This window comes from Notolepis coatsorum (assembly GCF_963971535.1).
Source record: "Notolepis coatsorum genome assembly, chromosome: 14".
In the NCBI taxonomy this organism is placed as follows: Eukaryota; Metazoa; Chordata; class Actinopteri; order Aulopiformes; family Paralepididae; genus Notolepis; species Notolepis coatsorum.
The window spans coordinates 111,566,229-111,583,296 of NC_140178.1; the positions used below are offsets into that span (position 1 = coordinate 111,566,229).

Here is a 17,068-nt window from a genome sequence, read left to right on the forward strand (position 1 = left end):
CTAATGCGAGCCAGGTAAGTCTTGGGTTTGTAACGTGGCTTCATCTCGAAGTTTTCATCCACTGAGCCGTGAGGCTCAACATGCTTGTTTGGTTGAGGTCTGAACTCGCCAAATTGCCCATAAATATCGTTTTTGTGGGTATTGTCCAGTTATTGCTGTATGTTTTTATCTGCCCAAAATTCAAGCAAGCATGAAAGCATTACAGTAAGCTTGCACACCACGCCCCGCTCCGTCGTCGGGAACGCTGGTTTGCACCCGAGACCACCTACTCCAGCGGTCCAGGTTTGGAGCGAATCAGCGTCCCCGGTGACGGGGGGGGGGGGGGGGGCGTTCTCATCACACCCTATTTTGGGGCGATTGCGCTCTGATTCGACCCTGAATGGCTAGTGTGAAAGCCCCCTCAGTCTGTATGCGTGGGAGGAGGAGGTTCTCTGTGGCACGACTGCCACCTACAGTGTGAATGGGAATCGCAGAGCAGTAGCCGACTCCAGTGCCTAAAACCACAACTCGCTCATCTCTCAAACCCCACCCTCTTCTCTTGATCCTCCAATCACGGCTGTAGCCATGAGATATGTCAATTGACATGATTTTGTCTAATTTGATCTCTACAATGCCGTATGATAGAAAAACAGGGTCTAGGTTGAACATAATCATCCTTTTTAATTGGAAAGCTTCCCATCTATCTCTCTCCTCTCTGTTCTATCTCTCTCTGTGTTCTCTATCTCCTCTGTTATCTCTGTTCTCTTTCTCTCCTCTCTGCTCTCCTATCTCTGTTCTCTCTCATCTCCCTCTCTCTGTTCCCCCCATCTCTCTCCTCTCTCTCTGTTCCCCCCCTATCGCTCCTCTCTTTCTCTCTGTGGTGGATCTGTGTGTCTCTGAGGTAACCAAAAAAAATTCTTGGTGAATGGGAATAAAATAGCTTTAAACGTAACCGTATCTGTCTTCTCCTTAATGTTTCAGGAAGCACAGTCGTATTCAGATGACAACAGTTTGCTCTTCATGGAGACCTCAGCCAAGACTGCCATGAACGTCAATGAGATCTTTATGGCCATAGGTAAGTTATCTGTGATACCATCATGGCAGAATGAAATGGGGCATCCTGATGGCCTTGGGATAGAAGCTCCTGACCGGAGTCTCTCTGCACTGGCCATTAGGGCTACACAATTAATCGTAAAAAGAAAAATCGCAACCTCGATTCATAGACGTATGCAATCTCATTTCTAAATGATGACGATTCTGATGTATTTGCATTTGCGTCAAAATGGAGATCAGTTACATTAAAACACTGGCTCCTGTTCGCCCTGAGCTGACTGACGAGAGCAGCGTGTCCCCGTGCACGGGCGTAAGAGAGGAAAAGAGACTTCAGTTATTTTGTATGTTACTTACAAGAGACTTAAGTTTAAGTCAAGCACTTTCATATATGTTGTTTAAGTTTAAGTCAAGCATTTTGATATACGTTATGTTGTTTGTTTAAGAAAGACTGCAATAAATGTTTTTATAAAAAAAATAAAAATAAGAATCGTGTGAGAATCGTGATCGCAATTCTTAGGGAGAAAAATCGTGATTCACATTTGAGCAAGAATCGTGCAGCCCTACTGGCCATGCAACTCCTGACCAGAGTCTCATGGCCAGTACAGAGAGACTCAAAAGGAGCTTCTATCCCCAAGTCATCAGGATACTCGATGACTATGCAACACTAACCCATCCATTCTACATTCATTGCACACAGATCCACATGCACACACTCACCTTAAACATTCACTTAAAGGGGACATGCATTGCTATTCCTAGCACTATTTGGGCAACTTTACACAATTCCTGAGAGTCTATGGAACACCTCTGTAAGGTTTTATTCAAAAAGATTTATTGTTTTATATTTCTAATCAAGTACTCAAAAGCATCATTTTTCTCACTTTGGATTTGAGGCTGTGTTGGACTGGCTCCGCCCATAAGCACTTTGAGTGACAGTCATCCACACAGTCTGCGACTGGCAGACAGACAGAGAGAGATAGAGAGAGATTGAGGGGGATACTAATACATTTTACCACGGGGGAATGCATTGGTAACTTGTTTCAAATGACAATATATACCTCTGTGATTATTATTGTACGGATCAGAATACGGGTGTGCGCATGGGAGCATGCACAAAGATATTCCAGTGATATGCTGCTCCCGAGTCCGACTGCCTGTGAGAGAGAGAGAGAGAGAGAGAGAGAGAGAGAGAGAGAGAGAGAGAGAGAGAGAGAGAGAGAGAGAGAGAGAGAGAGGAGAGAGGCACGGAGCACTGTGTAAACAAAGCTGCGTGTGTGAGATAAGACAGGTCCCATTCTATCTCTCTCCCTCTCGCTCGCTCGCTCTCCATCTCCCGTTTGAGTAAGTGTCGGGTTTCACTTGCGCTACAACCATAGAGCCAATCAGATCACAATCAGCTCCACCAGGTCCTTGTTACGTCACCTTGCGAGTCAAATCAGAATGACCTAATTAGATGAAGGAGGAAATTGTCTCAACTGAATGAGAGCAATCCGCTAATATGTGACCGCGACCAGTGCTATAGCCTACATGTCTATTTTTTCATTTTCCAGATTTTTCCAGATTGTGAAAGTACAGAATGTAAGCTTTCAAATGATACTTTGAAATCTGAGAATGTTATTATTGTGATGTGCTAATTTTAAATCTTGTAGCAGTCTTTTTTCCCCAGAGACCTAAGCAGAGAAAACAGCTCTTAAAGATTTGACACCTTTTGCCAGGATTCTGCTGGGCGTAAACAATACCTCCCAGCCACACCTCTCCCCTGAATAGTATTAACATAATTAAGTGCTGTGACAGCCATGCTGACAGATCAGATACAAAATTTTGTATTGTAGTAGTAATATAACTACTAGTCTGAATAATGTATATTTCAGTTATTGAATTGAAAACCTTTATTTATGTATTCCAATATCTGTTTTATTGATTAATGATATATTTTGAAAGAATGCAGGTTATAGCTGTATAAAACAAATGTCTGTCCCATTGTACCAATCAATGGGATATATTGCATGTTGGCTATAATGATTTTATAAAAAAGAGAGAGATTAAATGCATGGCCATATATTTATACATTCATGTGACATCACAGCATATTCTTTGTATAGCCCAGTGTTTCCTGAAAACAGATATGTACAGTGTTCAGGTTATACATCTATCATTACACAATTACAACCAAAATAGGAAGAAATTATGTTGACCGCAGGGAATTTTAATGCATAGTTGGTAGAACTGGCCAGCGGAGTGATAGACACAAGCCTCATTCATTATCATTATCTTTGTTACCACCTTTCATGTGACAACTGGACGAAAATCAGCAGACAATATCAAATCAATTCAAGAGGTTTATTAGTCACATACATACCAGGGCATACAGTGAAATGCGGGTGGTCATGCCTGCATCGATTGTGCAATAATACTAATAATAAAATACATAAACAGGTAATAAGAAGGCATAAGATGTGCATGATAAAAATAGACATGCTAATACAGTTTCAACTTTGTCATTATGCTATACTACAATAATCTAAACTATACAAGAACCACATCGGTTCTTTACTTTAAAGTGACCCTTCCATTTAGTTTAAAGTGACTTTTTTTTATTCATTGCATACATACCAGGGCATACAGTGAAATGCGGTTGGCCATGCCCACTACGATTGTGCAATAAAACAATAGTAATAATAATAAAAATATAATGTACATGTACCGGTACACAACAATACAATTCTTCTATGTCCCTATGCTATACTAGTACTACTATACTATCAAGTCAAGTCAAGAATGCAATAATAAGAATCCAATAGGATGAGAATGCGACATTGTGCAATAATACAAGTAATAAGAATAAGACATATCAGGTATATGTACATGAGTTTTACAAAAGCTTTTACTCTACAAGAACCACTCCTGTTCTTGTTTAATTTTTTTAAAGTGACCTTACATTGTGAGCGTATGCAGCATGAGTGTGTGTGTGTGTGTTCATGTTAAAGTGACTGCTAGTACAGTGTGTGTGTGTGTGTGTGTGTGTGTGTGTGTGTGTGTGCTCTACATCCATGTGTCTTCTCCATGGTATCCAACATCGTACAGTCTTCTTGTTCTGAGGTGCTCTAGACGTTGGGAGTGGGCATGTAATGTCTTTTGCGTCATCAGAACAGTATTGTCTTATCTCCTTATAAAGATATTCCTGTCGGTCGTTGTCTAGACCAGGTGGGGGGAGGACAGGAAAACCAGAGATGGTTGGGTAGCGTTTTGGGTCTTTCAACAGCTGAAACGTGAATGGCTCTGTATCGTCACAGTGTAATTTCGCCGTCAACATGCCAGGACTGTTGGCATCGAAGCTGAAGTGCTGGTATTTCTTTATTTGTGGGAATCTTTTGAAGAAGCCTCCCAGATGTTGTTGCCAGTTGTAGCTTGGAACATACACTGTGCCATCTTCGCGACCGACAAGTTGGGGGATATTGACTCCTTTCACTGCAGAGCTTTTCCTGACGATGTCTGCGATGCCTGCCAGGGTGTCGACCGCAGTCTTCCTGTAGACCTGCTTTATCAAACCGAAGGCACCAGTCGGGGCCAAACTTAGTGTGGCCTGCAATTAGGAAGTGGAGCGCAAGCTGCAGGTGAAGTTTGTGAATAGTACGCCACGCAAAATACCACAAGACATAATTGTTTTTATTTTGCCCGGAGCAATTGTCGCAGTGCAGGTCCACTGATTTTTCTCCAACTCCATAGTTGGTGAAGAAATGATCCACATAGCTGATAACGGCATTGCTGCCTTTACCAGTTGACATCCCTTCATCAATCAGGTAATTCACATGCTTCGTCAGCCCTTCACAGTGGACACCGAACAGGCCACATTTGCGCAGTGTTTGAAAAAAGATGGGACCCACTTGAAAAGGGTGAGATGGAAAATGAACCTGACAGAGAAAGAAGAAAAAGAAAAAAGGACATTGAAATAAGGGAACAGGGGAGGAAATTACTAGCCAAATGCAAGTATTTTTTATGTTTGGCGAGTGATTCATGAAAAAATACTGCTAAAACTATAAGGAACTATTTTTACATTAAAACTGAATAAACTATAATAACAATAATAAACCGTATTTGTATAGCACCTTCATTCCAAGAATTGCAGCTCAAAGTGCTTCTCTCTCTCTCTATTCTCCTCTCTTTTCCTATTCTCTCCTCTCTTCTCCTATTTTCTCTCTCCTCTCTCCTCCCACTCTCATCTCATCTAAATACACTCCAAATACAACTCAAACGTTCCTGTAAGTTTTCCTTTAACAACAAAAAGCAACATTATGTTGGATATTCACCTGGGCCCTGTTTCATGTACGTGGTTCAACTAAGTCGATCAAGATGTCCATTATCCAGCTTCAGTTAACCCGATGTTCGAAGCCGGGATTTTCCTGTTTCACAAAGGTGGATTCAGTCTCGTTAACTCAAGCCAGACTTGCGAGTCAGGCTAAATGCGCGCGGCCGTTTTAGGTGAAAAGCCAGCACGTATCGATGGCAGAGATCCTGATTCTCAACGGCATTGATTGATTAATTGATTTAAGACTTTATTGACAGATTGCAATACGGCTCAATCGCCTCGCCGACAAGTTAAATGCGTTATCTATAGGCTAATTCTAAGTCCCTCATTACCTCAATCAATCAGATTATATTTCTTTAAACTTGCCTGCTGGATTGAATAATCAAATGAGATCTTGCTAGCGAAAATTATTAGTTAACTGTTATACAGAATTACGATACGGCTCTCTTACCCATTGATTGATGTATAGTCAATCTTTTACTTATCTTCTCTGTGGTGTAACGGGTTCTTCTTTTGACTTTCACACGGACGACCGGGGTTCAAGACCCTAGTCTTTTCCTTCTTTTTGCAATATAGGAATAATTCAATTTGGTGCACGTTGAGAGCTATATAAAGAATGACATCCTCAATGCATGTAGATTTATAATATTTTAACTTAAAACCAGGCTACTTTGGCGTATAATCATTAATATTATATTCAAAAAAATCATATTGGTAACACCGGGATTTGAACCCGGGTCACTGGATTGGCAGGCTTGAGCACTACCGCTGGGCCACTGGGCCAGATGGGATAAATTCATTGTTTATACATTAATGAACGAGAGACCCGTGTTTAGAATATCCTTTGTTTTGAATGAAGTTTATCTCTTTATCCTCATTCATTAATGTGACGTCAACGGCTCATTCAATTTCTCAAATCCGTCAAACAGCGCATCTCATCAGACATCTTAATCCCAGTTACAATTAAAATAACCACATCATGTGTACATCGCACGAGCGAGCGCCACCGTCGCCACGGTATATATAACGTGCATTATTTAGGACAAAGTGAATTTAATATCAGCATTTTGGGTCTATTTTACATTTCAAAAGCCCCCTCTGGAAGAATGGAGCACAAAAACGTAATTCAGAATAGTATAATGCAGATCGTAGACTGTGGGAATAGTTTCAGGAAACGGGCTGTCACTTCTTTGCGGGGGCGTGGCGATAGTTCAGGCTAACTTGAACTTGAACTCTGCTTTCGACCAGGCTCAAACTTTTGGATATGTTGTCATGGTGATTTGGAAAACCCACGTACATGAAACCGGAATGTCCGGCTAACCCAGTTATCCAGCTAAAGTTATCCGGCTAACTCAGTTATCCAGGTACAAGAAACAGGGCCCTGCTGTGCGTAATCAAAGCCGTAGTGCATCGTGATATCTCTGCTTGCAGGTGGGGAGGGGCCTAGCGACAGATCCATGTTCGCGGCGCATGTGCTCTTTGTGGCGGCAGTCATCTCCTGCAACAGCTCGCGTTCTCTGTCAACAAGGGCCAGATGTTTTAACTGCACCTGGATGAAAGCATGAATGAATGAAAACGTTATTTAACAGATTGCAGAATGGGTACAACACAGTACGGCTCAATACACACACACACACACACACACACACACGGCTAATGAGGTGGCAGTGCTCAGTTATCCTCAGGTTATCCTAATGTCATGTGTGTTGAAGCTAGGGCTGGGCGATATGGCCTAAATATGATAACACGATATTTTCTGACCTTTCGGCGATACACGATACACATCACGATGTTTTTCTTTTTTTCCCCAAACAATTCATTATGAGGCTTACCAAGACAGTATTCGAGTTTGCAAGCTAACATTAAAGACAAAATAAAATACCCATGCATTTAGCATTTTTATATTATATATTAGATTTATATTATTGGATTATTAGATTATATATTGCATATATTTAGCAATGAGATATTATATGATTTAGATATGAAATATGATTAATTGAAAATGGGGGACCCTGATGTAAACAAGACGAAAGTCTTTCTCCCCGTTCCATGTACGTGGTTCAACTAAGTCGATCAACATGTCCATTATCCAGCTTCAGTTAACCCGATGTTCAAAGCCGGGATTTTCCTGTTTCACAAAGGAGGATTCAGTCTCGTTAACTCAAGCCAGACTTGAGAGTCAGGCTCAAGTCAGGCTAGATGCGCGCTCCCGTTTTAGGTGGAAAGCCAGCACGTATCGATGGCAGAGACCCTGATTCTCAACGGCATTGATTGATTAATTGATTTAAGACTTTATTGACAGATTGCAATAGGCTCAATCGCCTCGCCGACAAGTTAAATGCGTTATCTATAGGCTAATTCTAAGTCCCTCATTACCTCAATCAATCAGATTATATTTCTTTAAACTTGCCTGCTGGATTGAATAATCAAATGAGATCTTGCTAGCGAAAATTATTAGTTAACTGTTATACAGAATTACGATACGGCTCTCTTACCCATTGATTGATGTATAGTCAATCTTTTACTTATCTTCTCTGTGGTGTAACGGGTTCTTCTTTTGACTTTCACACGGACGACCGGGGTTCAAGGCCCTAGTCTTTTCCTTCTTTTTGCAATATAGGAATAATTCAATTTGGTGCACGTTGAGAGCTATATAAAGAATGACATCCTCAATGCATGTAGATTTATAATATTTTAACTTAAAACCAGGCTACTTTGGCGTATAATCATTAATATTATATTCAAAAAAATCATATTGGAAACACGGGGATTTGAACCCCGGTCGCTGAACTGGCAGGGATGAGCACTACCGCTGGGCCACTGGGCCAGATGGGATAAATTCATTGTTTATACATTAATGAACGAGAGACCCGTGTTTAGAATATCCGTTGTTTTGAATGAAGTTTATCTCTTTATCCTCATTCATTAATGTGACGTCAACGGCTCATTCAATTTCTCAAATCCGTCAAACAGCGCATCTCATCAGACATCTTAATCCCAGTTACAATTAAAATAACCACATCATGTGTACATCGCACGAGCGAGCGCCACCGTCGCCACGGTATATATAACGTGCATTATTTAGGACAAAGTGAATTTAATATCAGCATTTTGGGTCTATTTTACATTTCAAAAGCCCCCTCTGGAAGAATGGAGCACAAAAACGTAATTCAGAATGGTATAATGCAGATCGTAGACTGTGGGAATAGTTTCAGGAAACGGGCTGTCACTTCTTTGCGGGGGCGTGGCGATAGTTCAGGCTAACTTGAACTTGAACTCTGCTTTCGAGCAGGCTCAAACTTTTGGATATGTTGTCATGGTGATTTGGGAAATCCAGGTACATGAAATCGGAAAGTCAGGCTAACACAGTTAGCCTGATAAAGTTATCCGGCTAACTCGGTTATCCCGGTACATGGAACGGGGCCCAGCCCTTAACAATTGTATGTATTGAGCTCTGTACTGTACCCATTCTGCAATATGTTAATAAAGTTTTAAATCAATCAATCAATAGCATTTTAGCATTTTTATGAAACTACTGTATATTTGTATGTCTCTAAATGTTTTGATGAATTGAAAATGGAGGACCCTTATGTAAAAAAGGCGAAAGTCTTTTTCTGGTCTTCATCCTCCAGTCCACTGTTGTTGTATTGAGCTGTACTGTATTGTACCCATTCTGCATTCAATCATTCAGCCGGCAACAGAATAATTTTGATTGACAGTCGAGTCTGCCAATTACGTCACACCGCTTGCACCAATCGGCGAGCGCTATGCGTTTTTTACTTCCGCTTTTGTCCGCCATCTATTTTGACGAGAGCTCAGCTCAACGACAACAACAACAGCTCCCTGCGACTGAGATATGAACAGTAAAATGCTTGCTATCTATGTCGTCATCGGACGTTGCTATGTTTGGGTAAATACTGTACAAGCCACTATGGACGGGGGTACAGGGGAATAGATGGTGGTAAAAAACAGTCTGTAGTGTAGTAGTGAAAGTAGACTGTACACACCTGGAGTTTCTCCACCTGCAACTTCTCTGGCCTTCCCGCGGCTTGCTCTAATTGGTGATTGTTGGAGTAGCATTGAGAACACAGATCTGTCCTGGGTTTTGTGATCATTATCTGCGGAAGGAGTGCTTTCCACAACCGAAGGAAGGATCTCTGACCAACAACACGAAATCCTGAAAAGACAAGTGTTTTTGTTAGATTGGTAGAATAAGAAAAAGTGGGAACCATGTGTGTGTGTGAGAGAGAAAGAGAGAGAGCAAGGGGTGGTTTTGTGACATACCTTCTATACTGCTGTAAAGACCCGAATAAGTTTCCAGAACTTAAAAAAATTTAGGCCATCCCATGCCTCAATTTTTTTAAGTTGATAAACTCAAATGTTTTCAGTTGGCTAAGACTTACAATTCTCAGTTAAGGCAACTCAAATATGGTCTGTTACTGTGACTTAAGGTTCTCAGTTAAGTCAAATCAAATATGGTCAGTTACTCTGACTTACAGTTCTCAAGTGGAGTCAACTCAAATATGTTCAGTTCCTGTGACTTACAGTTCTCAGTTAAGGCAATTCACATATATTCAGTTACTGTAACTTAAGGTTCTCAAGTGGTGTCAACTCAAATATGTTCAGTTACTGTGACTTACAGTTCTCAGTTAAGGCAATTCAAATATATTCAGTTACTGTGACTTAAGGTTCTCAAGTGGTGTCAACTCAAATATGTTCAGTTACTGTGACTTACAGTTCTCAGTTAAGGCAATTCAAATATATTCAGTTACTGTGACTTAAGGTTCTCAAGTGGTGTCAACTCAAATATGTTCAGTTACTGTGACTTACAGTTCTCAGTTAAGGCAATTCAAATATATTCAGTTACTGTGACTTAAGGTTCTCAAGTGGTGTCAACTCAAATATGTTCAGTTACTGTGACTTACAGTTCTCAGTTAAGGCAGTTCAAATATGTTCAGTTACTGTGACTTAAGGTTCTCAAGTGGTGTCAACTCAAATATGTTCAGTGACTGTGACTTACAGTTCTCAGTTAAGGCAGTTCAAATATGTTCAGTTACTGTGACTTAAGGTTCTCTAGTGGAGTCACCTCAAATATGTTCAGTTACTGTGACTTACAGTTCTCAGTTAAGGCAATGCAAATATATTCAGTTACTGTGACTTAAGGTTCTCAAGTGGTGTCAACTCAAATATGTTCAGTTACTGTGACTTACAGTTCTCAGTTAAGGCAATGCAAATATATTCAGTTACTGTGACTTAAGGTTCCTGATGAATTGAAAATGGGGGACCCTGATGTAACCAAGACGAAAGTCTTTCTCTGGTCTGCATCCCCTTAACAATTGTGTGTATTGAGCTGTACTGTATTGTACCCATTCTGCAATCTGTTAATAAAGTTTTCAATCAATCAATCAATCAATCAATCAACTGTGACTTACAGTTCTCAGTTAAGGCAGTTCAAATATGTTCAGTTACTGTGACTTAAGGTTCTCAAGTGGTGTCAACTCAAATATGTTCAGTTACTGTGACTTACAGTTCTCAGTTAAGGCAGTTCAAATATGTTCAGTTACTGTGACTTAAGGTTCTCAAGTGGAGGCAACTCAAATATGTTCAGTTACTGTGACTTAAGGTTCAACCTTAAATCCATGTGATTAAGTTAACAGAAGTCAAAGACATTGAGGCCATCCCATGTCTAATTTCTTTGAAGTTAATCAACTCAAATTTTTAAGTTAATCAACTCAAATATTTGCAGTTACTATAACTTAAGGTTCAGTTTTAAAATCCATGTGAATAAGTTAACAGAAAAATAACTACACAAGCACATTATATCAACTTCAAACAACTCTTTTATTTTTTTCTATTCAAAGAGTATACATATATAATCTGTATGTTAGCAATGTACAATAACACTGTAAACACCGTACACTGTTTTTGGACTATATATGTTAACAATACAGACCAGGTATTAGTGCCTTGCAAAGTGCAGATATGAAGTTTTCCCCTTTTTTTGTATACATTTAGGAGGTTTTGTTCTTCATCGAAACTATTTATCTTACAAAAACATTGTGTTACAACTTCAAACTCTTTATATTTATTTCTATTCAAAGAGTATACATCTATTTATCTTACAAAAACATTGTGTTGCCCTCTCCAACATTATGGCAATGTTAAAATTGAAAATATATAGAAAATATATATAGAAAATAAATACATGCATGTTATAACATGTACATACAATGTAATGTATATTACACATTTAATCCCTCTGGTCACAATAGTGTAATAATGTTTGTTATAAGGCTCTGAAAATGTTACTGAATGATGTATCAATGTATTTCCAGCAAATATTGAAATAATAAAGGGTCTCAATATGTGCAGTGCACATGACCAGAGCCGTTTACATCCTGGCTGAATTACTCAAATTTGTATAGTGTGGTCATAGAATGAGCAAACATGTTGACGGCAACTATTGTGACCGTTGGGATAACACAGTGTATCTATGTACAGTACAGAATAAAATGTATAGATTATCTGAAAATTGTCAATCCGCTTGGCACATGTAAAATTCACAAACGTTGTGCTGTATATTGGGTCCTGCCAATGTGGAACCAAAATACCAATCCACATTACATGCTATACAGCTGGCAATACTGTTAATAGTGCACATACCTACATATGGAAATGCAGCTGCATGTATTTGCTCCATGATGTATCATGGAACAAGATGGTGTTTTCATTGAAAGAGTTAGTCAGAATGTCAGAGGCACCATCCGTCATTTAGAGCAGGCTATGTTTGCAGAATGATAACTAGAACACTACAGTACTCTGTACTAAGAACACTATACAGTACACTAACTATACTGCCCTGTCAAGGCAGACCGCAGTAACTTCCAAACAGTGAAACTGAGAAAAATGGCTTTAAAGTTTTTTGACTTGCCATCCAAAATGTGTTATAGGTAGATAGATGATAGTACCCAGATTTAACATGTATTAATGAAGTAATCTTTAGGCATACAAAAATATGACGTAGTTATTTTAATTAACCCCAAAAAAGCAGATACTGCACTCTGCTGCACGATTTCCTTAAATAATTATACAGGTAATGTACAGGCAAAGTGCAGTAACTTCAAACGCAATGTTGTTTTCCCTCCAGCTTTCATAACTTCACCTAGCCATTTTATTTGGATCATCATCATTCCAATATATTCAGGTATTAAATTTCATTTTCAAAATGGCTAGGTTAAGTTATGAAAGCTGGAGGGAAAACAACATTGTATTTGAAGTTACTGCACTTTGCCTGTACATTACCTGTATAATTATTTAAGGAAATCGTGCAGCAGAGTGCAATATCTGCTTTTTTGGGGTTAATTAAAATAATTATGTCATATTTTTGTATGCCTAAAGATTACTTCATTAATACATGTTATATCTGGGTACTATCATTTATTTACCTATAACACATTTTGGATGGCAAGTCAAAACACTTTAAAGCCATTTTTCACTGTTTGGAAGTTACTGCGGTCTGCCTGGGTTTTGAGTGTGATTTTGTAGTTACTGCAGTTTTTAAAACCCCATATCTCCAAAACTGAGCGACATTAACATCTGAAACTTGGTCACAAGATAAAACATTTATTGACAAGGTCAATTTCACTCATAACTAAATTTTTAACTTTTTTCATGTTACTGCGGTTAGCCCTTGACAGGGCAGTATACTACTGCCTACAAGGTCTCAAGGATTAGGGTTGGGCATCGTTTGGATTTGAACGATTCCGGTTCCGATTCCGATTCTCCATATCGATTCCTGTTCTAAACGATTCTCGATTCCGATTCTTTGAGGTGCAGGTCAAAACAGGTCACAGCTTATTTCGAAGGAGATTTTTTTTTCTTCCAGAACCGGAAGTTAGGAACCGGTTCCTATTAGAACCAGTTTTCGGTGCCCAACCCTATCAAGGATACAGTCCCACTCTCAGCATACAAGATCGATGGTCTGCTGCTGCTGACTCCCAAGCGATTCATTCAAGTGAAACGGAACTGAGTCCAGCTAATGGTGAATAGTTATTTTATTAATCAATTATTGTGTCTTTATTCACTCTAGTTGTGTAATTGACCAGTTCATATTCAGTATAAGTTCATATTCTGTATATGTTAATAATAACGCTTCTGTGTTGCGTTTATGGCTCCTGGTATATCGCCTTGTACTCTGTACTGAGAACACTAACTCTACCACTGCCTACAAGCAATGGAAGCAGTCAGAGCAGAGTGGCATTTATGCCCATTGCCTCCTATTGTTCCTCGAGAAACAAACGTTTGGGACTTGGATGTTGCCTTTGAGATTCTGATAAACTCTTTCAACTCTAAAACTTACTTGGATGAAATTACAATAATGCCAGCTATAGACGGTTAAGAAAATTCGAACTGTAAAACTCTCAAATGTAAACATATTACATAAAAAATAAAGAACAAGGTACATTGAGTAGTTTGGACCTATTGGCTGAACATCTGCAAAGTAGTACAGCAACTTTTGAAGGTATTATTTTGACATGACAAGACATTTCAGATGAGTTTCTATAGACACACTTTTGAGGTGTTGGTAAGTGCTTTGGGGTAGTGCATAGATTAGTCCAAACATTACAGGAAGGAATCACCAAATCTGGGAAAGCTGATCATGATATGACTTTCAATGACAATAGAGATTGTCACAGGCTGGTAGTGAACTGGACTTGTGTCATGATCACTGATTACAGTAAGGAATAGAAACTCATCTGAAAGAAGGATGTGGGGTGAGGTATTAATTTCCTTGTCATGTCAAAATAATACCTTCAAAAGTTTAATGCAAGAGCGGTCAGGTGACGTAGCGGAGATTGCGTTCGTCACCAACGCTGGAGACACTGGATTCGCGTGTTCGAATCCAACTCCCTGCGTTGTCACCAGCTTGTGCTGTAAAGGCGCCACAGGGAAGCTTTGGTCAGATTGGTTGGCAGTAACTTTGCAGTGAAATCCTTGTGACCAGCATGACGGCCAGGCAACACAATCGCATGGAGGACAGCAAAGTTGATCAGAAATTTCACAACCCTTTTTACGTCAAAAAGAGACAAAAAACGCTTGTGATTTCTTGGCTGTTTCTTCCTCTCCCGCGGTGTGAGGCCATCTGTCTTGTAGTGTTTGAAAAGGCTTTTGAGAAGCGCATCGCTGATCCTAAACAAAAATGTTAACAATAGGGAAGAGAATTAATGAATGAAATACACACATTGTACACACTGTATCTGTATGTCATGTATGTCATATATTATGTTATGATGAATTGAAAATGGGGGACCCTGATGTAAACAAGATGAAAGTCTTTCTCTGGTCTGCATCCCCTTAACAATTGTATGTATTGAGCTGTACTGTACTGTACCCATTCTGCAATCTGTTAATAAACTTTTCAATCAATCAATCAATCACTCTTGTTTACATTCAGGTGTAGTTTTTAAGAATCCCTATCCTAGCGATGTGCATTACAAAATGGCCGCACAAAAACTACACTACCCAGAATATCCAAAATGGACGCCCTCGCAGGGTAGAATAGGATTCGACGACTATCTCTAGACTTTAACACCTATTTAAACCGATTTATTGCTATTGCTAAACATACATATATGTCCAATACAATACATCTACGTCCAATACAATATACAAGCATAAAGACACTTACCCACAAATGAAACAGAACGTTGGACAACAGACAACAACGTCGTGAAATCTGTATGTTGTCCTCGAAGCCACACGGACAGCGTTTACTCTCTTTGTACTTTGCGTCTTCTCTGAAACATTTTGGCATGTTCCAATAATGGACAACAGACACATGTCCCTTTCTCTTGGTGTCAACGACGCGGTGTCCAATCGGTTTTGGTAAATTAGCTCAACCGACAGTTTTTTTGAACAAGACAGGGCAGATCGTTCTGAATTTTCCTTTCGGCGCGCCTTGCACTTGCAGTGGAAAGCGTGTATCTTTCGAAGTTCCTCTTCAATTTCGCCCTCCACCGTTAAACCAGACATCTTTTCAACTGATCGCATGGTCGATTCAGCTGAAAAGCCCAATGCTACAGTTTCAACACAAATGTCTCCGTCTTCCTCTGTTTCACCATCGTCGGTAGGTTCGATTGGATCTGGCACAATGACGCCTGGCCCCTCGGTCTCCTCGTCGTCAGATGATAGAGCTGGTCGGTCACCACCGTCGTCGCTGTCAGTCATGTAATCAGTTATGTGGTCACTCATTAACGCCGAGGAGTCTATACTCATTCCATCTCTTCCTCTATTAAGAGCAACTGATAATCTTTGTGCGGCCATGTCGATGTTATCTAAGCAGCAAACAAGTGTTGTGGGCTACAGGTGCTGTGAATTATAAACACCAGACAGTGTGGGGGCGTACCTCACATTAACAGCAGCCTTTCACATGCAAAAATAGGACAGCCCGAGGGAACTGCCCCTAGAGCGAGACGATCAGAGTATGTCTCAAGGAGCCATTTTTAAACACAATTTAAACACAATTAGAGTTATTATATATGTTCGCTGTTATACTAAATATGTTCTTCAACCCTCGAACTGTAAGTATATATATATATAAAAAAAAAAAACGGAAATGAAAAAAAAAACGGAAATGAAAAAAAACGTTCTCTTCTCGTCAGGAACCTGGGTCGCCGAGTTGTAGGTGCGCACGCTGGGCGTGGTCACATATGGTATTTAGAGACACAGACACATTAATACTAACTCCTATTACTATAAAACAATGCTAGACACTGAAAAAAGCCATTTATAATGCATGTCCCCTTTAAGACACTTTACACACTGTTTAACACTACACTATATTGTATCTATTTGATCTATTTATTACTAAAATCATTTCACTACATATCTACCTAATTTTTGCATTTTGTTTGCATTTCGTACTTAGTTTAGTTTTGTATAGTGTTTAGTCTTTATTATTTAAAAATAATTTACTGTATGAAGCACAATCTCAGGAGGCTCATACAGAACCAAGCTTTTCACTATAATGTACATGTACCTTACAGGTGCAGCTCAATAAATTAGAATATCGTGGAAAAGTTATTTTATTTCAGTAATTCAATTCAAAAAGCGAAACTCTCATAGATTATAGATTCATTACACACAAAGTGAAATGTTTCAAGCCTTTGTGTGAGGTTTTTGTCCGCTGCTCACCTACTCGCTCTGTTCCTTTAAGTTTTCGGTTAATTAATTGCATTCTCCTCTTCACACGCTTCTTCCTGTAGACGCCGTTTGATTGGTGCTCCCCCAACCACACGCTTGTCAATCTCATCCCGCAGCTGTCACAGCTTGTCATTAAGCATTCCTTTTGCTTATATATACCCTGATTCCCCATTAAGTGTTGTTGGATCGTTCTGATATATTCTCTGCATTTGCCGTTCCTTCCGTTGCCTGCTTTTCCCTGTGCTTTGCCTCCCAGGACTCTCAAGGAGAATTCCGTTTGGACAACCCGTTCCCCGTTACAAAGCGCTCGCCCTGTTTGATCTGCTCGCTTTACGCACAGCGCTTTGGTGAGTTTTTGCAAGACAGTCTTTTGACTCTATCATTTTTCGTGTGTGTAAACACTGAAGAGATCCTGCTTTTTGTTCAGTCTGTCTCTCACCCTTTGCCTGTTTTTGGATTGTTTCATTGGGATTCAGTATTGTTTGAACATTGCTCACTGTGTGTATTCACACCGAAGATTCTATC

At 39.7% G+C, this 17,068-nt stretch overlaps 1 protein-coding gene across 1 annotated transcript in view; it reads left to right on the plus strand.

Annotated features, from left to right (window-relative positions):
• LOC311240065 (ras-related protein Rab-5C-like) overlaps positions 1-17,068 on the plus strand; it is a gene marked incomplete at its 5' end in the record, with an annotated part of 57,417 nt that overhangs the window by 31,985 nt on the left and 8,364 nt on the right. Inside the window, one exon of the mRNA XM_084328580.1 lies at positions 961-1,054. Within this exon, the coding sequence (XP_084184706.1) occupies positions 961-1,054 (94 nt within the window). The remainder of the gene's footprint in view (positions 1-960; positions 1,055-17,068) is intronic.